The sequence below is a fragment of the Marmota marmota genome, unplaced genomic scaffold, assembly GCF_001458135.2.
Source record: "Marmota marmota marmota unplaced genomic scaffold, marMar, whole genome shotgun sequence".
Classification (NCBI taxonomy): Eukaryota; Metazoa; Chordata; class Mammalia; order Rodentia; family Sciuridae; genus Marmota; species Marmota marmota.
Genome location: NW_026000221.1, coordinates 23,880,707 through 23,907,472, shown reverse-complemented (window position 1 = coordinate 23,907,472; position 26,766 = coordinate 23,880,707). Strand labels below are relative to the sequence as shown.

The 26,766-nt window shown below is 40.1% G+C and overlaps 1 protein-coding gene across 2 annotated transcripts in view; it reads left to right on the top strand.

Annotated features, from left to right (window-relative positions):
- Fto (FTO alpha-ketoglutarate dependent dioxygenase) overlaps nucleotides 1–26,766 on the top strand; it is a 371,520-nt gene that overhangs the window by 254,210 nt on the left and 90,544 nt on the right. Inside the window, exon 9 of one of the 2 annotated variants that reach the window (XM_048792184.1) lies at nucleotides 19,184–26,661. The exons of the other annotated variant lie outside the window; for it this stretch is intronic. Within the exon in view, the coding sequence (XP_048648141.1) occupies nucleotides 19,184–19,283 (100 nt within the window). The 3' untranslated portion in view covers nucleotides 19,284–26,661. Of the gene's footprint in view, nucleotides 1–19,183; nucleotides 26,662–26,766 lie in introns of those variants that run through there. 2 annotated transcript variants of the gene reach the window in all.

Below are 26,766 nucleotides of genomic sequence, written 5' to 3'. Positions count from 1 at the left end.
ACAGGCCCCCCCCCCCCCATCTCAGCACCGCTGCAGCTGCTACTTTTAACTGTGCATTTACTTGGAGTTGAGCCAGCCCAAGCAGGATCCCCCTCCTGAAGAGGGGCTTTTGTGTTCTGGTGAACCACAAGCTCAGATCTGTATCTGCCAGTATGTTTTTGGCAGAGCCATCTAATAAAATCCCATGCACACTGTTCTATGAAATGCAGTCACAAATGTGGATGATGATTGCCTGATGCCATATATATATATATATATATATATATATATATATATATATATATATATATTTCTTTTGGTAACAGCTAATCTTCATGTCTTGGATGGATTTCATCTCTTGCCTCCACTCTTCCCTCCTTCATCACTCTGCATGGTGTATATTCTAACTACAAATGATATGTAATCTGAGTTCCTTGTAGCGCCGTCTATGGAAAGGGAACTGAGCCAATAATTTGGAGACAGGGGGTTCTATTACTGGTTCTGCCCTTTATTTAGTAATAGCTTAACAAAAGCAACAAATACTTAGCCAGTGCTGAAATACCTGTTAGCATTCTTCATATATTATTTTTTGGGGGAGTACTGGGGATTGAACTCAGGGTATTCGACCACTGAGCCACATCCACAGCTCCAATTTTGTATTTTATTTAGAGACAGGGTCTCACTGAGTGGCTTAGCATCTTGCTTTTGCTGAGGCTGGCTTTGACCTCAAGATCCTCCTGTTTCAGCCTCCCAAGTTGCTGGGATTATAGGTGTGTGTCACAATTCCCAGCTATATATTCTTGATTCTTAACAATCCTATGAGGTAGTCAGTATTATTTTCCCCATTTAGGTGAGGGAACTCTGGCTCAGAAAGATGAAACACTTATCCAGTATCACACTTCCTCTCTCATATCTGTAGATCTCAGTCTCCCCATCTGCAAAATGGAATTGCTTCTCTATAACTCGTTGTGATGGCATGAAACTAAAATGGTGTCATGTGTACATTAAGTTACTTTAACTGTTACAACTCAGGACATGTAATAAGTTGTAGTTATTAACTAGCTTATGTCTCTGGTCTTTAGCTTCTGATTTCATAGAACGTAGAGACTAACCCAGGTTAATTTCATGGGTTACATTCAGCTGTATCATTTCCTTATTGGCTGCAAATCATAGTGAAAAAAGCCTACATGGGTCCCCAAGGCTGTGTAGACTGAACTTGAAGTCAACTTTGCATTTCAGGCTCTTCTGTCACTCTCAGCCAGTTTTCTTTGGAAGAAACCGTACACTTTTAGGGAGGAGGAGTTGTGCTCTTGGGTGTGCACAGAGAGTAGCACAGTTGATAGACCAATGTCTGCTGGCCACTCTAAGGCCACTTTAAACAGTTTAAGGCAGTGCTTACTTTGGCTCTGAGGATACTGTGATCTCTTAATATACAGAAAAGAAAATATACCTATTCCCCTTTTGTTTTCCTATCTCACCCTCAGGTGGGAACTTAATTAACCGAGGTAGTTAATGAAGAAAATAAAGCACCAAATCAGTTTCATGCAGAAATGCTTAACTTCATACATTATAATAAAAAAAAACAGGGGTTCAAGATCCCATATGGCACTTAGCCTCCCAACGAGGATCATCAGGCATAGACTAGAAGCAGGTGGCCTGGCACAGAGAGTCAGGTTATTTTTGCTGCTGGGCCCCCGCCATTTCAGAGTTTAACAGTGGCAGGACTGCTCAGCAGGAGGCTGACCCCAGATGCTCTCCCTTTGGTGGGATGGAGCACCCCCATCTCCACTGCTGGGAATAAGTTTCATCAAATCTAGGTCACAGTTACACTCCCAGAAAGGTCTCTGTCTAAACTTATTCCCAATTACTACTTAATTGCCATTTCCAAATCTGATTCATTGAGAGTGAAGTAATAGCCTTAATTGGTCACCCATCCTGGTTACCTCTTTAAAGCCTGCAATGATGATATCTTGACATTTTCCTTTGGGTTAACCCTAAGGCAACAGGTAGCCTGTTGACATCCTTTGTCTCTTCCTCTACAGAGCTTACTTTTGAGGATGACATTATAGACTAGAGATGTGGAAGCCTGGATTCTTCTTCTGGCTTGTCTTCTACCCTGGGTTTAGTTTTGCTGTTTGTGATACAAAGGGATTTATACTGAGTCAGGAATTTCTTTTCTTTTCTTTTTTTATTTTAGTACTAGGGATTAAACCTGGGGGTACTCTACCACCAAACTACATCCCTAGGGATGTAGGGGTTTGTCAGGTGAAGAGCTTACAATAAACCTTGTATAAAACCACTTTGAATTAATAACATATAAATGCAAGTCACTATTACCTTTGTTGTCATTATAAAGAATTATTTGAATTTTTGGAATTATTATTTGGAATTAAAATACTGGGCTTTTACAAAAGATGGCTTTAAAAAATAAAATCAAGGATTCACCATGAGTAAATTACTTGCCTACAAATATTATGCAGACTTTTCATTATCTTTAGAAGAGAATCTTTCTATTGTGCGTGGGAAAAAGAAAAGGCATTTCATTTGTATCGCTGCTCATACAAATTGCAAAAACTCGGTGAGCTGAAGTCCAAGGTAAAGCAATAGCATATAAGGAAATGAAGTTGATGCTATATTAAAGATTCCTTGTCACAGGCACTCTCTGCCTAGGAATGGGAATGCTCCAGCCTTGTCACTGACATTTTGTGAACAAGCAGCTTGTATTGGATGGTGATAAATGGATTATTTTAAATGTCATTCTGCACTGTTTTAGAGTTGCAAGGAGAGTTTTGATATTGAGTTGTTGGTTAGGATATTCTATACCAATCCTTTATGATGAAATAATCTCCTCAAGTTACATCCAGAAATGTCAAAGTTGCTTATTTCTTCAATCACCCATAGCAATGTCTCCATTACGAGATATGCAGAGAAGATTGTATAATAATGTCAAACTATTTATAGAATCTCCTCTCTCCTCAAGTTGTTTATTTAATGCTTGAGCTTTGTTTTTATATATGTATATGTTTTTCTATTCCTAAATTGACTTCAGCTGAGGTGTCGCACTTTACTTTTTCTCTATAGAGCACATTTAAAAATTGATAATAAGAGCACTTGAGCACTAAAACTAAGGCCCGGCGAGCACTTTTTAAATATAAAGATTTGCTTAATTTGGTTTCAAATATTATAATTCGTTCTAAATTGTATGTTCTAAACATTGTAAGGGTGTTACAATCATAACATATTTAAGACCTGCTTTTTATTTAGTGTAAACTACTTTGCCCGAATAAGTTTAATTATTTATTTTATGCTAATTGATGTATTATTTCTTGGAAATTCTGAATTTAATAAAGTTCTTTCCATTACACAGAATTTAGTCATTTATGTAGAGATTTGGTATCATGGATTTATATGGAAATATGTGTAAGTAGATTTTGAAAGCATATCTCAAGTTTTACTTGGCAAAGTTACTCTAAATATTGGCTTTCTTCCCCAAAGACAAGATCTTTCTAGACACAGATATTGAAAATATTCAATTTGTCTACACAATGAGGACTCCCTCCAGACTCTCTTCACTCTAGTGATCTTCTCCTCAATTTCCCCTCTCTGCAGTCCTTAAAAAAGGCATATCATTTGAATTTTAAAAGATCAAAATAATGTAAATAATGTTAGATTGAACCATATAAAATTGCCATTTTTGTAGATCAGCAGTCATATATTAGTAATTTTTGTATAGCTCACTCTAGCAGCTAATATTGATGTTGCGTTTACTGTATGCCAGACGCATGCTGGATGTATAGGGATTTATTTATGGATCACACCAACTCCAAGGATTGGTACTGTTATTACCCCCTAGATAAAAAGGCTGAGGCACAGACTGACTAACCGTCTGAACCAGGTAGTCTACCTCCAGAACCTTTGTTCATAACACTACTCAGAGCTGCCTCTCCAGGAAAGCAGAGTTCCTGACTCTCCTGCCCAAGTGTATTGCTCTCTGTTGCAAAAGTAATGTAATCAGTTCCTGTGTGTAGGTCTTTCTCCTGTGCCTCTGCACGCATATGTGCCAGTAGAAAATATACAATATTTTGTTCTTTTTAGTCATTTTTTCTCTTATGCAAGGTCTTATCTTCATTTCTTTCCTCATTCATTTTTCTTTCTCTCTGTCTTTTTAAAATGATATAATCCCTATTGTACAACTTTATTAGTTTATGTACTGTAAACTGAGTTACAAAGCCATTCATGTTAATACATAGAATCTAATAAATTCCTTTACATTATCATTACTGCATGGTCTTCCAAAATATGAATATCATGGTAGATAGATATATCCTACTTTATTTAACTACCTTGTTTTGTTTTCTTTTTTCCCCCATTTTCACTATTATAAATCATATTGTAATGAATGCCCTGTGTGTATATTTGAGCTGCTTCACTAGTGTTAATACCAAGAAATGGCTTTAATAGGTTAAAATCTTTGCACCTTTAAAATTTTGCTAAATGTTGAATAGCTGCCTATAAAAACTTTAATTTTCATTCTTATCTACTCTGTGTGAAAAATTGATATAAACTTACCAATCTTATTTTTTTCACTTTGATAGGTGAAAAAATTGTTTTAATTTTCATGTTTCTAATTATTTGTGAGCCTCTTTTTACATTGAATTGCTGGTTTAGATCCTTTATGCCTTTGTCTGTTAGGTTGTTTATCTTTTATTGACTTGTACTTCTTTGTATGTTCTGGATATTAATACTCTTCTGTTATGTGTTTCAAATATATTCTTTCTGTCACTTCTTATTCATATAAATTTAATTATGCTTTTGTTTTTTCAGTGTTGGGAATCAAAACCAGGGCCTTATGCATGCTAGGCAAGCACACTAGGGCTGAGCTGCAGCTGCAACCCTTAATTATGGCTTTTATCTTACATGTTTTAATATTTCTTCAGGTGCTCTTTTTTTTTTCCTTCCTGTCACATTATTTTATTTTAAATTTTTTTATTGTTGGTTGTTTAAAACATTACATAGTTCTAGATATATCATATTTCACACTTTGATTCAAGTGGGTTATGAACTCCCATTTTTACCCCGTATACAAATTGCAGAATCACATCAGTTGCACATCCATTGATTTACATATTGCCATACTAGTGTCTGTTGTATTCTGCTGCCTTTCCTATCCTCTACTATCCCCCATCCCCTCCCCTCCCCTCCCCTCTTCTCTCCTCTCTCTACCTCCTCTACTGTCATTCATTTCTCCCCCTTGTACTATTTTCCCCTTTCCCCTCACTTCCTCTTGTATGAAATTTTTTATAACCCTGAGGGTCTCCTTCCATTTTCATGCAATTTCCCTTCTCTCTCCCTTTCCCTCCCACCTCTCATCCCAGTTTAATGTTAATCTTCTTCTCATGCTCTTCGTCCCTACTCTGTTCTTAGTTACTCTCCTTATATCAAAGAAGACATTTGGCATNTATTTGATAAAGGGGCTAAAAGCATGCAATGGAGGAAGGATAGCATCTTCAACAAATTGTGCTGGGAAAACTAGAAATCCATATGCAACAAAATGAAATTATACCCTTATCTCTCACCATGCACAAAAGTTAATTCAAAATGGATCAAGGAGCTTGATATCAAATAAGAGACACGGCGTCTGATAGAAGAAAAGTTGGCTATGATCTACATACTGTGGGGTCGGGCTCCAAATTCCTCAATAGGACACCCATAGCACAAAAGTTAATAACTAGAATCAACAAATGGGACTTACTCAAACTAAAAAGTTTTTTCTCAGCAAAAGAAACAATAAGAGAGGTAAATAGGGAGCCTACATCCTGGGAACCAATCTTTACTCCTCACACTTCAGATAGAGCCCTAATATCTAGAGTATACAAAGAACTTCATGTGCTCTTTTAAAAATATGTTATTCTTTCCCTTAAGAGTTTTTGCACATTGTGTCTTTCTCAAGACTACCTTTCTTTTTCTATGCTTTTAAATATATATATATATATATATATATATATAAATTTACTTTTCTCATATTTTGATGAATTTCAAAATTTTTTGAAATTTTTTTTAGTTGTCAATGGATCTTTTATTTTATATACTATGTATTTACGTGCTTGCTTGCTTATTTATTTGTTTATTTATTATTTACTTACTTACTTATTTATATGTGATGCTGAGGATTGAACCCAACGCCTCACACATGCCAGGCAAGTGCTCTACCACTGAGCCACAACTCCAGCCCTCAAGTTTTGTTTTTAATGTTTACTTCTTTAATCCACCTGAACTTCACCTTTGTAAACAGTTGTTACGTAGGGATTAACTTTATCATTTTTCAAATAGCTAGTTGGTACAACACCATTTATAGAATAAACCATTCTTGCCTTCATTGATTTAAGGAGACAGTTGTATTATTTACCAAATTGCAGAAAATTAACATCTCAATTTCTGCACTTAATTTTATTTTAAAAACTCTGTTGCCATTTTTATTATAAATGTGTTGGATTTTATGGATTTATATGTTGCAGAAGTTTTTCCAAAACCAATATTTTTCTCCTCATCCACTGATATACTCTTTACTTGTGTCGTCTTCTGTGTCTTTAAGGAGTTTTTTAAATTTTTTAACTCATAACGCTTTTTAGTTTTTCCCTCTTCCCGCCCTATCTGTCATTTCTAGAATAATATTGAATAGTAGAAGGGATAGTAGATATGCTCTTTCTTTTTCTGATGTTATTTGGAATAGTTATCATGTTTTGCAATTAAACTTGAGACTTGCTAAATTTCTTGCAAATATCCTTTATTAAGTAAAGTAATTCTTATTCTCTTTAATGTGTGCTGTGCTTGATGAAACACTATTTGGGGGAGGGGCCTTTTGAGATGATCACATGACTTTCTCTTTTAATCTTTAAAGGTATCATATCACATTGTGAACCATCCTTGCCCTCCTGAGATAAAACGTGTTTGGTCCTGATGTAATATGAGCAGGGAGTTGATTTGCTGGTGTTTTAGTTAGGATTTTCATAGGTGGGATTTCTTTTTAGAGGTATTTTCTGGTGCCCCACCCCCACCCCCAGGCCCCAGTTAACAGTTCTCAGTAGAACTCATTCATTCCTGACTTTCCCGTGATGTTGACCCTTTTGAAGTTTGTTCAAGGCTTGATTGGCTTTTGGCCATTTAAGCATCAAGGCCTTTGAATGCAAGTTCCCTAAAAACTTTGAAGTTTATTTCTATTTATAGCTTTCCAGAGGAAGGGCATGAGTTTGCTCTTTCAACTTTTTTACTCTTCCTCCCAGCTTCCTAATGGGGAGAGAGCATAAATATTTCATTGTGGCATGATGCGCACCTTTATAAACCTACAGTGGCTCCCTTTTGGTTGAAAAATTTGTACTTTTCTTTTTCTTCATTCTTGGTGCATTGGACTATAGGGTCTTTTTTGTTGTTGTTGTCCCGAGGATTGAACCCAGGGACACTTAACCACTGAGCCACACCCCCATCCCCCCTTTTTTTTATTTAGAGACAGGATCTGGCTAAGTTCCTTTGGACTTCACTAAGTTGCTGAGGCTAGCTTTGAACTCACGATCCTCCTGCTGCAGGCTCCCAGGCTGCTGGGATTATAGGCGTATGCCACCGGCTTAGAAGATATAGTTTTAGTTACTCCTTATTTATATCAAATGTTCCCCCTAGAAATAGATACTTGTTATTTTATAGTGAGAAACACTGGTTTGGAAAAGCCAATATTGTGGAGTTTTTCGCAGGTGCGTTCCCTATTGATGACATCACTCACCTCAACGCGTGTCTCCCTCTGTGTGGTCTTTTCAGCGCAGTACATCAGACAGCTGTGACCACTTGACTGCTACTTGCAATTTAGATGAAACCTATTTACAGTCCTTTATAACAGCATAGATTGGAAGCTGAAGGTCCTAGCTTTCAGTCTATCTTGCAATGTCAGATCAAGCCATCTCACAACTAATTCTTACTTCCCACAACTACATAATGAGGAGATTAAACAGGGGGATCTCTGATGGATCTCCTGTTCTAAATGTTTTCTGATTCTCTTTTACATGCTCCTTCAGTATTATTTTAGGTCCTAGAACTTTTAAGGATTTGTAAATCTCCACTAAACTGTGTATTTATAATTTTATTATCACATTTTCTTGTTCAGTTACATGGGTTTTTTTTTTTTTTTTTTTTTTTTTTGAGGGGAAGGATATGGGGATGGAACTCAGGGGCACTCAACCACTGAGCCACATCCCCAGCCCTATTTTGTATTTTATTTAGAGATGGGGTCTCAATGAGTTGCTTAGTGCCTCGATTTTGCCGAGGCTGACTTTGAACTCACAACCTCCTGTCTCAGCCTCCTGACCCTCTGGGATTACAGGCATGTGCCACCATGCCCGGCTAGTTACATGTTTTTGAGATTCTAAATATGTCTGCTCTTTAGCTAATTCCTCTTTCATTGCTCAGGTTTTTTTTTTCCTATATCTAAAATTAATAAATGCTCATTCTAGAAAATTATAGATAGCACATATAATTACCCCAAATCCTAGTACCCAGACTATTAACATTGGTGTATAATTAGAAATATTTCTGTATTAAAAATTTGTACTCTTTTCACAGAATATATCATAATTTTCTCATTTACTACTCATCATTCAAAGATAATTTCCCTCAAAGTGTACAATTTATTTTTAGTATATCTCTTTAATTTTTACTTTTAAATATTATTGTAGACATCTTTTAATAAGAATCTTTGACACTTTCTTGGGGATCACTAGGTGTTAGAGAATATACATTCTAAGTTATAAACAGATTGTTGGGACTTGACAAATATGTGTTAAATAAAACCTTGCTAATTTGATTTTTGGAAAGATGTACCAATTTATAATTTCCTCAGTAGTTTTTCAGAATGCCTCTCCCTTCTCACGTTGGGCAGTATGGAATATTGTCTTTAAACAGATTCTCCAGTTTGATGGACAAAGAGTAACATCTCACTTCTTTCTTTATTGAGTTTGAACGTTTCTCATGTGGATGGCTGTGTGTGTGTAAATTTCTTGTCTTCTCCTCCTTGTCACCCCTCCCCAATTTTTTTTGTCTTTTTTTGGCATGTGTGTTACTTGTTAATAGCTGCGGTGGCTTTGAGCTCACTAGCAAGTTGTTGCTACATAATTTACAGGTATGTGGATCCTTGTGGGGCAAGTCTCAATTTTGAGGTCAACAAGAGAATGAAAGTGTCTGTCCACCTGGCACGACTTTACTTTCACTGACTCTGTTTTCCTAAATCACAATCCATAATTTATAATTAAGAATTGTTATTCTCCCAGCCAACTCTGAGGATGATTTTCGAAGCTGTTTGGATGCTCAGCCACCCCCTGGGAAGTCACCAGCCTGCCCTTTCCTCAGGAGCTTTTTGCTTCCACAGGAATCCTTAAGCCTAAATATGGTGACAAGGATCCTTAAGTCTGATCTCTAGATCTTAAAACCTGGCTTCTCTACTTACAAGGCTTGCCAGTTGCACACTCAGGGCTCCTCATGCCCCTAGAGAACCAGGCTTGCAGATCTCAGCTCTGTGGGTGTCCCTGTGAGGAAGTTAGAACCAGTCCCACCCTTAAGTCAAGAAGAACTGGTTTGTCACAAAGGGAAACCACCCGACTTCTCTCTTCTAATAGGTCTCCTAATTATTTCGGGCTGTCAAATCCCTTGGTGTATTCCACATTTTTCTACATTGGTGCTGTTGGGTTCATTTTACCAAACAATTGTGAAAAATAGAAACTAGTCTCTGCTTTCAAGGGAGATTGACAGAATCTTGCTACCTAAAAACCAGGGTGGCTGGAGGGAGACTTGCCTTGTACATTTTTTCATATTCAGTGCTAGTAATTAGGTTATACCTGGGGGGGTTGACATGATAGGTGTGAGGGGCAGAAGTCCAGTGCACACTCCCCTCTTGGAACCTGGGAGGCCTTATTTACCCATATGGGAGGACCTCTTTCTCCTTTACCCAGATGGGCTGAGAAGGCAAGGCCAAGCCCTGATTCACAACATGTACAACTAATAGAAGTGCCTCCCTCTCAAGGTGCATCATAAAACCTTTTGTTTGCAAAGCAAAGGTGGCATTAAGGAGCCACTTGCAGTATAGTCTGTTGGGGGCATACTTTTGCTCTAGTATTTAAATTTGTTCTAATCAATAATTCTAACTTGAATGTTCTTAAGCAGAGAGATTTCCATACTTAAGTAGCTCAGTTTACAACCATTTTATTTCTTTGTTGTTGTTGCCATGATGTTTCTCCCCAGCCTGAAAGAAACCATAACTGATAGAGGATTAGATGCAAAAACCACTTCCTGATACAGCTTGGAATTTTAGTTTTTTAAAAATTCTCACACATTCGTAAGTCTAAACAAAGTATAGTCAGTTCACCTCACAGAGCTAGTGTGAGTTCCTCTATAGTGCTTTAGGTCTAGCAAACTATGATTAAATCTGGAGGTAAATTTCTAATGGCATCTGAAAGAAGAGGTCCATATTCCCCAGTGATCTCCTAAATCATAGCACCACAGGAAGCCATTTACCCTCTAAGTAATGTCAGTAGGCATGAAGGGAAGCCTGAAGCCTTCTGCTTTTTAAGAGCCATTCTGAGCTTATTTCAATATCTTGATCCAAGACCTCTGAGAAAAATTCAGCAATGACTCACCTCACCCCTCTGTTATTAGAAAGCATTATGGAGGAGGCGTTGGGTTTTCTCAGCCTTAACTATAGATAAGGCTCTCATCTGGATGACAGGGCAGTACACCTCTTCTTTTGTCTGCTCAAGTTTGTGAGTTTGATGTAGTGTGAAGCACTTTATGAGATTTAGATTCCTCTTCTTCATGGTGTAAATTAAATACCAAGTAATTTTTATCAGACTTTCTTGTTCACATAGCATAACCAGCAAATAGATGACGAAAAGCTTTATGATAGTCAGCTTTATGATAGTCGTGTGCTCCAGTTACAGTCAGAGATGTTGCTAGGAAATAGTCAATCTTTAGGGTTCAGAGAGGCTTCACCCTCTCCCATGCCAGGTCCAGTGGTTTCCATTATCATACCTGCTTGCTAGAACCTGCTCATCCCCACTGGTACAAATCCATCTTTTTCCAGTGACAGAAAGCTCAGAAATATTGCTCTCTTGGAAGCTATGCCCAAGAAACTTAGTTTCCTAACTGGGCTCTGCAGCTGTTGAAACTTCCTCACCTTTCACCTGAATCTCTGCTGTGTTTTGCAAATGAGAAGCTGGTGAGGAAAATATGCAGCTCCAAGCTGGCAAAGTTTTAAGTGGGTAAAGCTTGTAGTGTTAAGATCATAGCCCCAAATTACTTAAGGGCTTCTGCTAACATGGAAATAAGACTCTTTACTGCTGAGAGATTGGATATTCAGATAGATTTTTTTATGAAGGAAATAAATATTTCAGCATGCAAACACTACCCAAGCGGGGAGTGATGCTTCAGAACAGGGTCAGGGGTCAGGTTTTTTTCTGTTTGTTTTTTGGGATGGCTCCAAGTTTAAAGATATTGCACATTACTACCTACCCCGAGCCTCACATGGTAAAGTAATTACTGCTAGCTAGTGCAAAATATGTACATTCATTTTTATTTCCAAAGATCCTGAGATTTCCCTGTGCTTTTATGGTCCTCATTATAAAAAAAAAAAATACATCATGAGGAATGATGGTTTTTCTCCATGATTGTATAAAAGAGTCAAGCTGAAAATGTATGTCGGATAGTTCAACTTTTTAGCAAACTTAATTTTGGAGTAATAAATAAGAATAAATAAGACTAGGATCCATTTTCTCTTCAGAGAATAGCAGAGTTCATTTTCATAGTTTGCCTTTAAAACATGCAACAGACCCTTAGGGTATTGGATAATTTTTAGAGGAGACGCTGACCTGATGGTCAGCCAGTCTGAGTGCACTGGGGCCCAGGATGTCTTCAGGCAAGAGTAAGGCTGAGTGGCATACATTGTTTTGAAACTCAAATACCGACTTTCTCAGTGGAGTGGAATTTTGGTGACGGTAGGAATAACAGAGGACTTAGAGTTTCTGAAACCCTTTTCTCTCTACCTTTAAAGTGGGGAAAATAATTATTGGTTGGATGGTTAGTAATCTCACACACACTTTCCCCAGCAGTGGTACACTCAGACCCTTGCAGGAACCAGCAGCAAATAGGGAGTAGGGACCATAGAGAACTCCAAAGCACACCCCAGTCTAAAGGGGACAGCCGGGCCTCTGCTCCAGTCAATGTTGCCATGATGGAATGTGGACCCTCTGTTGTGGATGGCTCAGATTTATTCCCCACAAAGAAGCCAGGAGTCTAGATTTTTGTATGAAAGGTACATATGTGAACATTTTGGCAAGATATTTGAGAACCAGATCTGGCCTACAAGCCACACGTTGTGATGTTAGCATTCAGAAAAGGTAGAGTTAGGTGCTGATGGCAGTCCCTTCCCTTTCTCCAAAGGAGGTGTTTTGCAGCCTGGTACCTTCGGAACAATTACTTTACTGTGGCTTAAAGCCCTGCTACTGTGGAGAATGCAGTCACTCTGAGATTGAGGGCAGCTTGTCTCATTCATATCATTTCTTCCCAGTGATAGAGCTTTTGTCAAGGCCGACTTTTAAGGGAGTGGCATTTCAGAAAAGTTTATAGGGCAGAGCCGACCTCAGCTGCTTCTCTTACTGACACTCAACCCATCACAAAGTGAGTAGTTTCTCCCTTCCTCGGCCCCCACCCCCAGCCCTGTCAATCAGCCTTTGGAATGTGATGATTCTTTAAAGTGCATTCTGAGACAGACTATATTCCTGTTTCCTCTCCCTGAGCTCCTAAGCATCAACAGAAAAGAGTGTTTGTTCTGTGGTCAAACAGAGAAATCATCACTTTAATTGTAATTTTGAGTAATGACTGGTTTCATAATGATCGGGTAGACAAGGAAAGACCTTGACGAAGTCAGTGGTATTATAATGTGATTAATTTAGTATCGGCTTGGCTTGTTTTGGGTTGTCTAGCTGTCACCTTTTCTCCTAGTATCTGAGTTTCTTGAGCAGAGCATGTCCTGTTGGAAGTGAGCTTGTTTGGGGGGCACAGAGAAGAGCTGTGGGGAGTAGAGAAATTAAAGTGTGTCCTCAGCTGCCATTGATGTCCTTCCAAATAGGTAAAGTTTAGTTTAAAACTGTCCATTAATTCCTGGCCTCTGGCAAGAGTTGGTACAAGGTTTGCCTGTTTGCTCAGTATGTCTAGGGAGGGGTTAAAGGGAAGGAGAAAGGTAGCAATTAGTCAATGACATTTATGACCCATTTATAAAATACAAATGAAATAATTGGTTACAAAATCATGACAAGCCTTCACTTGTCTTTTACAAACTTGTTCTCAACACATTGTGAAACTTCAGGAACGCTCTGCTGAAAACCAACTGCAGCCAGTTTGAAGAGGCCAAGCCAAGGCCCTCAGGCTGGGGATAGCTGTGGGACAGAAGGTTCTTGGAGTAGTTTTCCCTTCTCTTCACAGATAAACCTCACTGTGGATGCAGAGCCAGGGGATTTGTAGGTTCCTCAAAGAGGAAATCACCGCAGGTTTGAGGTAGGACAGCGAGCTCTGAAGAAGAAAAATCAACCCCTAAACTTTCCATGCATTGGTCTTTTAAGTCTTAAGTTTCCAGCTAAGTCTTTGCTAAGATTTGAGCACCATGTGTTAATGAAGGAAGAGTCACTGGAAGGCAGCATGCATATTGCCTCCCTCTAGGTCCCTCCTCCATTAAAATACTGTGTGAGGTGGCCTCGTGCAAATAAATGCCAAGTTGACATCTTGTGTAGGCCTCAGGTGATTTTTCGGATTTTCCAAATCAACTTTCAGTTCTTCACCTCTAGCTCTTAAGTCTTTTCATTTGTTCCCACCTCTAGAGAGAGGACATAACATGAGAAGGGAATAACATAAGAAGGGAAACTAGAAGCTAATAAAAATTTTTAATCAGCACACATATTGGGGTGTAATATGATGCTAATTTCAAAAAAGAAATTGGCCACCTTGGGGGGTGGGGGTAGAAAGGGAAAATATTGGTGAACAAATTGGTCATATTATGTTGTATACATGTATGAACATTTAACTATGAATCCCATCATTATGTGCAATTTTAATGCACTAATAAAAATATAGAAAAAATGAAAAATAATTATATTTAGAAACTGGGGGATGGGGAAAGAAATTGGCTAGTTCTTTGATAAGGAATTTCTCAGCCTAAAGAATATAACCCTCAGTTTTAGCAGAGATAGAGATTTTAATTTTTTTTTTAATTCTTAATTTCAGGCCCATGATAAAACAATGACTGACTGGATTTAAGTTCTTTATTTTCTACACTCCTGCACAAACTTTGGAAAAACTGGCTTGTCTAGTTTAGAGAATAAAGCATGTGGGGGAGTATTTCCATTATGTATTCCTAGTCTGAATCCTTCGTGTTTAGTGGTAGACTATTCTGATTTTGAAATAAGTTTAGACTCCAGAGCTTGGTTTTCTTCTCATTGCGTTTAAAACAAAACCACTACCAGCAAATGCCTGAAATTCACTTTAGTTAAAAATGTGATTAAAATAGAAAAGGAAAATCCTAGGTGCTCGGGAGGCTGAAGCAGGAGGATTGCGAGTTCAAAGCCAGCCTCAGTAAAAGCGAGGCACTAAGCAACTCATTGAGACCCTGTCTCTAAATAAAATACAGAATACCGCTGGGGGTGTGGCTTAGTGGTCAACTGCCCCTGAGTTCATCCCTAGCACCCCCACCAAAAAAAAAAAAAAGAAAAGAAAAAGCTAAGCTATTACCTAGCAAGTCCCGGTTAAACAGGTTCAAGTGTGTCCAGAGCACGCTGTTTAGGATTTCATCTTCCTTTTTAGCCATCTGACTGGCAACCTAAGGTTTCCCCTCTTCCTCTGAGGACAAGCCATGTGTCCCCTTCACTGTGCACCAACCCTGAATATCATCCCCAATGCTCTGGATCCCTCTGATGAGCCTTTGTGTGGCACACAGGAAGGGATGGGTCATGAATATGCAATTACTGACATGCAGTGTTGCCTTCTGCTAAAAATATAAAAAGGGTGCTCTGATCTCAGAGTTGGGAGCTGATTTCTGATTTTAGCCTAGACGGGTCTGCTTAAAACTATAATCAAGCTGATTGTATTGCCCTGGAATTCTAATTTCCAATTTAGGGTTTTGCTATATAATCTCTGGTAGAGTGTGTCTGATCTTCATGAAACCCAGAGTCTTTATATAAACTTTATGGATTTTCTTCCATGTGTCTAGGCTGAGCTGAGCTGTGTCTCTAGACTGAGCTGTAGAGACATTAAATTACTGAGTAAATGAAGGCTGCGTTGTTATGTCACTCTGTCTTTTTGAAAGACCAACTCAAATTCTGTCTGCTGTAGCTTTGATCCTTTTCATTTAATTCTAAGTACACTTGTTATTATAGTAACTGTTGTTTGTATGTTATTTTAGCTTTTTACTTAAGTAGCTATTTAGCAATTTAAATGAAAATGTAATTAGGTTACATCTGTTTTACATGCAAGTAATACCACGCAGATGTAAACTTCTATTAAAGCCATATTTTCTTTTTGGCAAGAAAAGGCAAAAACAAAATTGTACCAATCACTGGAGTACGTCTTGCTCTGAAAAAAAAAAAAAAAAAAAGCCAAAACATTATATACCAAGCCCTATGCCCTTATTTATATGGTGGTAAGGATACATCACTTCTGTGTTTCAGAAGTTTAAAGAAAAAATTAAAGAAAACAAACCAGTGCTTTGGAATTCATCGGGATACAGTGTTTAAAATGACAGTGGAGCTTCCGCCATCCTGTGGGTTTGTCCACACAGGGGTATCCCACCTCCTCGTGGTCAACACTGGCTCTTAAAACTCCACAGGGTAGAAGAAATCAAGGGCCAGCCACGACTCTGACTTAGCTCTGCTTTTAATTGATGTTAAGTTAACATCAGTTAACTGTGCCCTTCTCTGTTATTTAAAACATAGCAAAACAAAACAAAAAACACCCAAGAGTTTTATTTCCCAGCTTGACCCATAGGCTTTCATGAGGGAGATAAGGAATGTACTCTTACTATGAAAAGCATGAATTGTGATCTGTAGAGAGTAGTGTTAGCATGTTAGTCTGAAAACAGTGTGAACAGTGAGCCTCCCAGACACCCCCTCATTTTGGGTGTACAACGGGGGATTGAACTCAGAAAATTAATTCTCCCGTTTAGGGAACCATTGCTTCCCTTATAGCCCGTTAATAGGATTTATAAAACATCATCTCAGACAAAGTCATTTATCTTATTTGCTAACGAGACACAAAATTTGGACTGTCTGGAACCAGGTAACATTTTAAGAGTCGCCCATTTGTTTCATACATGTTCAGCTTTTCAATGCAGTCATTTTTAATGGTGGTTTTTATAGCATCAATAAAAATATTTTCATATAATTCTTCCTTGTAAATATGGTTAAACTTTTAGCTTTCTGCTACTTGGTGACCTGTTAAATAACTTAATGTACTTTCGAATTGCTTGTTCAGTGCCAAAACAAGGCAAGCCAAGAGGAGCCAGCTTTATGGCATTGATCTGATACACTGGGGCCTCCAACTCAGCTAGGGAGAAAACGTTAAGCAGGGCTCACAACATCCAGCTTTTGGGGGGTTTCTTCCTCTCTGATTCTGAAAGAGGGAGCGTGGACTATAGTGTTTACTTCTCTTTCATACCAGTTGCAAGAAGTTGGAATTTTAGATGACAAGAAAAGGAAACAACTTACCCAATGCAACAGTATATCTGCCACGTATGTATTTAGCGCTTTGTGTGTGCCAGCTACTATTGTGTTTCATTACTATCTTTTGAAATCCTTTACAGCAAATGCATGGGGCATAAGTACCACTGTTGTCCCCTGTTTTATTCATGAATTAATTGAAGACCAGAGAGATTAAGAATCTTTCTCAACGTAATATAACTAGTAAGCTAGCATGGTAACCTTGGCAACTGACACCAAGGCCTCGATTTTGACCCACTATCTTTTGCCATACCTCATTACATACTAGGGTTGTTGTTATTATTTCTTTGTTATTATTGGTTTTGTCATCTGCATCAAACATCAGTGACCTCTTTCCTCTCCTCGAGTCCTCCCTTTTTACCAGTTCAGGAAACCAGTTTTAGAAAACCCTAAGTGCCACAGAGATCAAAAGAAATAAGGTCTGGTGTTCAAGGTACTTAGCTGGGGAGGGGTGGGAGGGAGTGTGGATACATAGAATGTCAAGGAGGGTGACATGCACGCTGAATAGAGATCCGCTGATGTGCACTGAGGACACAGAGGAGATGGGAAGCTTCATTTGACCTGGGCATCAAAGAAAGTATAGGCTTGTGATAAGCAAAGGAGGCGCTTCCACCTTTGGGAATAGAATGAGAGGGGTGTGGAGAAAGGAAGTGCAAGCTGGCAGGTTGCGGTAGTTAAGGCAGAAGATGGTGAAAGCCTTCACCTGGACCCTGGCAGAGGGAACACAAAGCAGGAAGAAGAAGGTCATTGCACAGGTGGGGATGGTATCTGGCGATTGATTAACAGTAGGGAGCAGGGAGGGGGTGTGGGGTCTCTAGCTCAGTAGTGTAATAGTATAATCATAACACGCAACTCAGGTTCAGAAAACTCCTCCTGGTTAGGGGTATTATCAGGTAGAAGGTAAGAACATGGACCCTGTATTCAGACAGTCCTGGGTCAGAATCTGTGCTCTACCGCTTATGTGATACAGTGACTTTCAGCAAATCACTTGTTTAGACCCCAGACTCCTCATCTATAAAATAGAATCATTTTAATACTGATTCGCAGTATTGCTGGAGATAAATCAATACCTGTAGAGTCCATAACACAGTGCCATACAGCATACATTCAGTAAGTTAGTAGCCTCTTGCTTTGGGAGAGGAGCCTTTTATCTCTGCCTCACAGATGAAACTATCAAAGTTTGGGCAGAAGCGTCACTTCCCAAAGCTCTTCAGCAGTGAGGGCTTGCAGGGGTGAGTGGAGACCCAGACGCCTGCATCCTGGAGAAGTCTCTGTCCTGCTTGGTTTTAGGTACCTCACTGCCCTCCCATCAGTCAATGCCAGGCTGCGTCTTGTGGGCACTTTGACTTCCTCCCATAGAGGTGGAATGTGGTAGAGGCTGGCCTCTTCTCTCTCCTCCTGTGGCCATTTATTAAACATATATTATGCATCTGGCATACTATTACATGGTTTGTGAACATTTCTAATAACTAAATGCTGGGCAGGTTTTCATCTTCTCGCTTTACTTTCTTCCTATAAAAATAGACATTATTTCTCCAGAGGCCTCTTGGGCACACCAGAGGGAGTTAGACCCTTTTGTGTGTGTCCTGTAGAATTTCCATGGCAATAAAAAGTATATTTCTTGTTGACTTGCTGCTACATGAAGGCCACCCAAAATGTACCCTCTCCTTTAACCCAGATCTCAGTGTGTGTTCTTACTTTCCTCTTTTCAATGTGTCCAGGTTCAGGTATTAAGTAGATAATACACTCTTAAGCCCAGATCACAGTGCTTGGGAAAACAACACCCAAGGTTCCTGATTGGCCCGTGCTGTTGATTGTCAGGCTGCTGATGCCAGTGTCTGACCTGGCGGCATGGTGGTGTGGCAGCTCTTTCGCACAGATGAGGTGACTGAGCATCCGCCATGATGTGGGAGATGCCAGGGACAAGGGATCAGATCTGTTGCACCAAGAGAACAAGACTGATTTATTGTGTTACACGGGGGTGAAGTGGACCCGGCACCACTGCACCACGTGCTTTTTTTATTCCCTTGTCTGCTAAGTATGCAAGTACAAACAGCTTTAACACAATTTTTTACCTAGAAAGGAGCCTGGGGCTGCATCCAAGTACATTTAACATATGAAAATTGAGCTGCTTTGAACTTGTATGTTTTTGATAACTGCTTGGTATGCTTCCTGGAGGATCACCTGTAGGCTTTTCTTTCCAAATCCTAATCCCTTTGATTGAGTGCCAGGACAGATAGCTCTCATTGAATAGCTCCAGTCTCATAATTCTTCCTTCATTCAGAGTTGAAAGGGAGCAGCTCCAGATTCAATAGGCAAATCCTCAGATTTAGCTAAAGCAATTCAAACACTTTAAAACTGAAATTGTTTTGTTCTAAAATAAGGTTCAGATGGGCTACTGAATGTTTACACAGGCCAGCTGCTGCCAGGAACTGCAGGATGGGGAAGAAACCACACTTCTTTCCACCTCCACCCAGCCCCTGCTGCCTGCCCCGCTGTCTCTGTGACCAGTAAGGATTAAAAGAAGGACAACGTTGAGCATCGGAAGTTTCAAGCAACCTGGCGCAGTGGTGTCATATGTGGGCAAAAGACCTCACCTGATTCTTCTTGTTTTCTGTCCCCTGTAAGGCCACTCCTGTCCCCTCTTCCCAGCCCCCTTTCGGAGGAAGGAAAACAACCATGTTCTTTTTATCTTTACCAATGTGCTTGGTGGGGACGAATCTAAACCAGTTCAAGATGCTTTTATTTAAGCTGTTTAGAGGAGCGGAAGGTGCTGCAGAATTGGAAATCAAGTGGCACATGGCCCTCTCTGCAGTCCTGCTCCTGAGCTGACCGCTGCTTTTTTGTTTGTTTGTTTGTTTGGAGGGGGGGTGTTCTTTAGGCACCTACCTGGATTTCTGCCGAGATCTCTGTTTCGGGTCTTTCAGAGATTGTGTTTACTGAAAGGTGGTTCCTTTCTGCTGAACATCCTGTGTCTGTCCTATTTGGCCAGTGAGTGCTTCTGTCGGGAAAAGCCATCTTCATTCTCTTTGTGCCTGGTGCCCCATTTTAAGAGGAAGCTGAAAAGCCACTTTCACGTTCCGGATGTGACTGGGCCCTGCACAGCTTATCAGAGAGGGTGTCTTCTCTTGGGTGAACAACAGCCACCCTCCTCTGGGCCACCAGATGAAGGGAAGGATTGTCAGCCATTGTGAGAGTCCTGAGATCTATATGCCCCACAGGTTGAACTTGAGGACATTTCTCCCATCCCCCACTGCTGGTTTCCCACTTGGAAAATGGGGTTACTTCACTGGTCATTGGTACCAAGCCTCTGTAAGGAGCATTGTATATTAGTAAAATGGATGATATTCTGTGGTCTTGGAAAAGGTTCAAGCTGGAGTCTCCCCCACTATCGGGGACATAAAATGACTCGGCAGTGATCCATACAATCTCATCTGAACACAGTTTATAGACTCCCATTTGACTAAAATCTACATCTGTACCAGGACTTGACCCATTGATGGTATAAGTTTATTAACAGCCTTGTTCATTAGATCCTTCCTATTTCTCCTTTTCCATTTCTATCCCTGGAATGTTTTTATGACATTGTAATCATTTATAATTTTAAAATGCCTTCAATAATGCTTAAAAAGAGCCCTTGACTTTAATGGGTGCAGCTTAACCATAGGATTGTGTCTGTATTATTGTCGATTCTTACAACAATACTTTGGAATGAGAGTAGAAAGTTTATGACACATTTTATTATATCCCTAAATGTGAAAGAGGATTCTAATTTAAAAATAAGTAGCTATACTTTTTAATTCTTATTTAGCCTCTGTAGCCATTTTAATATCCCTTTTATGGTTGACTGGTCGATGTTTTAAAACAAGTTCTTCAGGGACTCTATGCCCATTAGTCCCTGGCAATAAAATCTGAACTTTTCTAAAATAAAACATGATGCCATGGAGCAATTAAGAGGAGAACTTTCAGCGATGCCTGTGAATATGAAATATAGTGATTTATATTATTAATGGATTTGGGAGAAACCAGCCCACCCCTTTTAAGCACAACTATGTGTATTTGGGGGGTTTTATATTTTTAATTTATTTCTTTGTTTCTCTCCAGGGCAGTTGGGAGTTCCATGGCAGGCTCTTAAGGCACACCACTCCTTCTTTTTGTAGCCTACTATTTCTGAATATGAGCCTTTATTTTTTCATTTTATATGGAAAATGGGGTGATGTCACTAAGGAAAGCATTTTTCCCCAAAGTGGTTTTGGGACCAGAATCTGGTGAAGTGTTATTTAAAAGCGATAACATAGTCAAGCTACGCTTTGTGCTTTAAATAATTGTAGGATTTACAGGCTGTATCCCTAACCTGTTCAGTTTTATGGTAAGACAGAATGCAGGGATTCATTTTATCATAGTTTCTTAAAAACTTAGAAACACAGCAGACAGGTATTTCTTAACATTATAATAAGTTCTTTGTGTTTATTAAACCTAGTTTGTAGTAATTCAGGAGTGCTGTGATTTAGTAGTTACTTAATTTACAAATGGGATTGGCCTCCCTAACCTCTGGAGGAGAGAGTGACTTTGAATGCTTTAAAACTTTCATGAACTCTCTATTGCCGACTGTGGGATAAAGTTGGGTTTTAAAAAGCCCTCCATGCTTTGCAGCCTCCTCTCCTATTTCCTCTGTAATAACCTCAGCCCTTTCCACCTCCCTCTCTCCACGATAGATCTGCACCATGAGGTATTTACATCATCTCAAACTTGCCCCATGCTCCACTTTTAATTTTTGGTTCTTCTGCTCATGTTGTCTGCTCTCCATGGATTGATCTTCTCTTCACCTTGTCCTCTCCTCCCAAATTGCCTCCAGCTCAAATGCTTCTTCCTCCAAGAGGCCTCCCTATCCAGGGCTTCTTCCTACACAGGCTGTGGGAAACACCTGTGTAGCTGGAGGCTGGAATCTTTGTGCTGCCGTCCAGTAAACTGGCCTCCTCTGAAGGCCATGGCACTGTCCACAGATCTTCATTAGCGCACTTACCTCCTTGAACTTCGTTGTTTGTGGACGTTTGTCTGTTCACCAGTGAGGCTTTTGAGGATACAGCCTGTCTTAGCTAACTGTCAAACAAACACATGAACAAATGGCTTTTTGCCTTAAAAAATGCCACGCAATTTCTAGACCTGAGTCTAGAAACCTGACCTTTCAGTTTCACAGCCAGGTCAGGTACCCTGGCAACCACACCAATATTATTCTGGCAGGTGCACTCTGTTATTAACCCCATAGCCAATCCCCTGTCCCTGCTCTGTGTTCTTCAGCTGCACTAAGAGAATCTAAATTTTGTTCAGCTAGGGGGCAGAGGGCTCCTGATTTCAGGGCCAGTGGGTCTGTCTGTCAGTCCCCGGGAACCAGCATGGCCGAGTTAAGCCAGGCCTGATGTTCTTAATTCCTGGCTAGATGCTCGCTTTCTCAGCTTCCCTTGCGCATATGGAGCCACATGGACAAGTTCTGACATGTGAGACAGAAGACATAGACTGCCGCGGGCTTCTGGGAAGAATTCTTCTCCGGTAAAAAGACAGAGCCTGTGTTGTTCAAAAGAGCCTTGCTCTCTGCCACGGCACACGGTGAGAGGACTTGATGCTGGAGGTCTAGCGACCAACTTTCAACCAGGAGATGACAAGTTTGAGGACAAAAGGCTATTACAGTAATGTTGGTAGAACAGAAGGCCAGGAAGAGCCTGGGACCATGGTGCCCAACCTTGAAACCTCCCGCCTCCAGACTTCTTATTCAATAAATAATAAGTGTCCTGATATCATAAGCTTTTGATATTTGGTTTTCTGCTACTTGAAACAGAACATGTCCTATCTGATTCAGTTGCTTTTAGAGGAATAACATGCAGACAGCATCTTAAGCAGAAAAGCTGTGACTGGATAAAATATATGGAAGTCATGATAGCATGATATTTAAGAAACATGACCTCTGTTCTTCTAAGGGTGAGCATGATCCACTGAGTAGCCCTGAACATTGATCATTCAAGAAACATTAAATTTTTATCTCAGATATTCTTGGCACTGTTCAGGATTCAGAGGATACAGAATTAAAAGATGGCTCCTGTCTAATGGGATACTGGTAGATCTTAATATGTTACCATATTTGATTTGGATTCTTTCCATGGAGGTTTGGCAAAGCCAATGGTAGCTACCAACATGCTTGTTATGTTATTCTCTATACTTTTGTTATTTTAAAAAATTTATAATAAGTAAGTGAATAAAGGAGAAGCGAGGAATGAGAAACAATGAATAGAAGGCTTCATTCCCCAGTGTGGGATCCCCAGCACCCCAGGGCCGTGCAGTGTTAAGTGACTGAAGCAGAATAGAAGAGGGAGGTGGCTACCATGGTCAAATTGAAATAACGAGGTAAATAAAACGAAGTAGTGCTCATTCCCGAAAGAATTCCCAGAACCCTTACTATTCTCATATTGGTTGTTCCTATCCGAGAGGAGACTGCCCCCTGAAGTATTTCCCAAAATGCTCTTGTCTTTAACTCCCCCGCCCCCTCCTTTTTTTTTAACACAACCATCTCCAGAACTGAGGCATTAGGAAGGGTTGGTATAGAATACTGTACAGAAAATGTGACTCTGGAAGGAGGGTGGCCACCAGACATAACATGGGTAAAGGGAGACATTTCATGAGCTCCAAGTATCTAGAGCATGGTTATATGGGAGTAAAAAGCCAGAGAGAAGCAAAACAGACCAACAGAAATGGGCCAAAGACCCCTGGGCAGGGAGGATGATTGCTGAGGTAAGCAAAGGTGCTTGAGGTTACAGGAGGGATGAAATGTTAGAGGTCTTCCGCTCGCGTCTTTGTTTAAAATGTCAAGAACTTTATAATATTGTGTTTCTGTGTTCTAGGAGAAGGTAGGACTTTAGATTAGACTTAATGAACATATCAAAATCTACTTAGTGAATCTAGCTATCTGTTAGTATTCTTCCCGTTGGAACCGACAGCAAGCCCAACCCAAATTAACCTAAGTTAAAAAAAAAAAGTTTATTAGTAAAATTTGCAAGTGCAGGTTATCCTGGCTTCAGGCATAGCTTGATCCAGACACTAGCCATATTTTCAGGACCTATCTCTCTAATGTTCTCAGTTGGTTCCGTTCTTATTTTCCTCATGGCCGTCAGAGCTTTAGCCTCTTGTCTCCTAACTGGAAGATGTTGTAGCTCCCAACTTCACATCTACCATCATAATTCTATAAAAGAGGAAATACTTCTGCTTCTCAGAAGCCCGACTTCTTAACCATGCCTAGTTAGACCTTGTTGAATTATGTGTCCATCCCTGAACCAATTTAAATGACTAGGAGATAAGGCACACAATGGTTTAAATCAGTTGATTTCCATGTCCACTCCCTCCATTCCCCTGAGTTGTGGAAATTCCCAAAGGAAAACCAAGAGTTTTGTATCCAAAGAGTGGAGTATGTCAAGAAAGGAACCTTCTCCCTCCAAAAGAGGAAACTTCCATAACAGAGCCCTTCGATTTTACCCAACATGATTTTAATTTCTAAATGTTGGACTGTTCAGGGTGCCAGATCTAACAGCATGAATTAGACCCTCCATTCAGAGCACCCAAGTAAGTGAAGGGTGCTGACAGCTGTCCTGGGGAATGCTGATGCTCCCTGAAGAAGCCATGCAATAAATCCCCTTTGGAAATAAACAAAACGCAGCTTTTGAGAACCCAGCTTTCGCCCAAGACCAGAATCTGTCAGCGACAGGCAGAAGCCATTAGCAGGATTTATATGCGCCCGTATCCATCACTGAGTCAAAGGGAGATCCGCAGTGGGGATTTCTCTCTTCCGGAAACCCAGCAGCGGACTGGGGAAGACTTTCCGTGTAAAGTTTCAGAGAACTTAATTCACAAATCCCCTTAACAAACACAGGGATTTGGGTTTGTAACCCATCGCTCCCAGCTTGGGTCCTATGAGACGAGCCGCCATAGCTGCCATGGGCCCAGCACAACCCCACCAAGAAGAAAGGGGTAGAATTTATGGTGAAAATATGGGAGCTGCTTGAAGGGGGGAGTTTTCCATAACCTGGCACTGTGTGCATTTCGCCTGGTGGTCCCCGAGCTGTTGAAGACCCCAGGAGAGCCATGGGCTGTGGGCTGCAGGGTACTGGTCACCCTTTCTTTTCCACTTACAACCGCTGACCTTCATTTCACCTCTGTCAGAGACTGTGCCATTCATGGACTGGATTCTCCCAAGCTCTATGGCGGGTCAGAATGGAAAAGACTGGATTGTCTCCATATTACATTGTGAAGGATCGCTTTATATTGCTGTTTCCACCTCACAGGGAAATGCTTAAAGCTGACATACTTGTCCCCAGTCCCTCTGAACTAATAGACATTCTTCATATCTGTACCTCTGGCTTTGAGGCATGTAGCCAGCATGTCGTGGTCTCTCTTCGACTGGCCACCATGGTTGTGAAATCACGGCAAATGGGGAGTCCCAAAGGAAAGGACCCAGCATGCAGCGCTGGACAGGAGACCCAGAATGATCTTGTACGCTGATCCATGTTTGTGCTCTGTTACTGCTTTGGCCATAGATTTGGCCACCATTCAGCAACCTCCATAGTCGCTTTTTATATGGATTTTCTTTTCCTCCTCCTATTTGGTTGCAAACTTATTTTGACTGAGGATTTACTTGTCACCTCATGTTGACATTTCAAGTTATTGCATTAAGAAAAACATAGGAGAAAGCAAACAAGCAAGTATATTCCAACAGGTCACAAGGCGTAGAAGTCACACTCAAATTTCAAAGGAAAGGAGGGGCCGCCGGGTGGAGGAGGGAGAACAGATATATTTATGAGGGGAAAAATCCTCTTGGCGTTTTGGGCCTAAGTCAGATCTTGGATCGTGGATATTTTTCTCAGCTACTGGTAATTCCTGAGAATGCTAAGGGGGAGAAATTCTGGTCCAACTGAAGCTGCCATGTAATTGTATAGAATCATGCTAACATTCTGATTTCTCTGATTATAAGTGACTGCAACAACAAAGAGAATAACTCTGCTTGAAGAACTGTTGCCACAGTGTCTCTAGGGGACAGGTTTGCTTTGGTCTGTAAATTCCCCAAAGGCAAGCTGAGACTATGTAAATTAAAGAAACAGAGCCAGCGACAACCGACTCTGTGGTTTTTATTTGACTTTCCAAAACACATGTCCATCAGCATGTCTTAGACGACACAATATGATTAAAGCACAGCAGTGATCACCCGTATATCGCATTTTAATTGGCGTAATGTGCCATGAGTCGTGAAGCTGGAACCACTAGGTATACTTTTACCTTTGAGCTATTTCTTTGATTCATCAGAATCTCTTAACAACATAAAATAGGAGTCAAGAAGTCTGCCCTCGGAGCTGGGCTCTGCCGCTTATCATCTGGGTGACCTTGGATAAATCACTTTATTTCTTCGGACCCTCTTTTCCTCAGCTGTAAAATGAGGGATTTGAGCTACATAAGATATGCAGAGCCTTCCACTTCGGAGTTCAGCCATTCCAAATCTTATTCTAGTCTCATGATGCAGTTTTATCAAATTCCAAGCAAAAAGGTATTTACTTCATCCTCTTAGGTGTTCTTATTTTGTACTTGATCATTGCATGGAAAAAAATCTCTAATTCTCCTGATGTCATTGTTACCCTTTAGAATTCCTGAATCACCACAGATCTTCAAAGCTCTTAATGAGCAGTCAGCTTTTACAATTGTATTTTTTTTTGAGCACTGATACTTAAAAAAAAAAAAATAAGTGCTCTCTTAAAAACTTATGTCAATAGAAAGATGGGTATTAACAAATGTTGATGAGGGGGAAGAAAATCAAACTGTCATACATTCCTGGTAGAATGTGTCCAGCCATTTTGAAAAACAGTCTAGAGTTCTGAAAAAGGCTAGATATAGAATTACCGTATGACCCAGCAATTTCACTCCTAGTTACCCAAGACAAATCCACACAAAATTCGTATACAAATGTTCA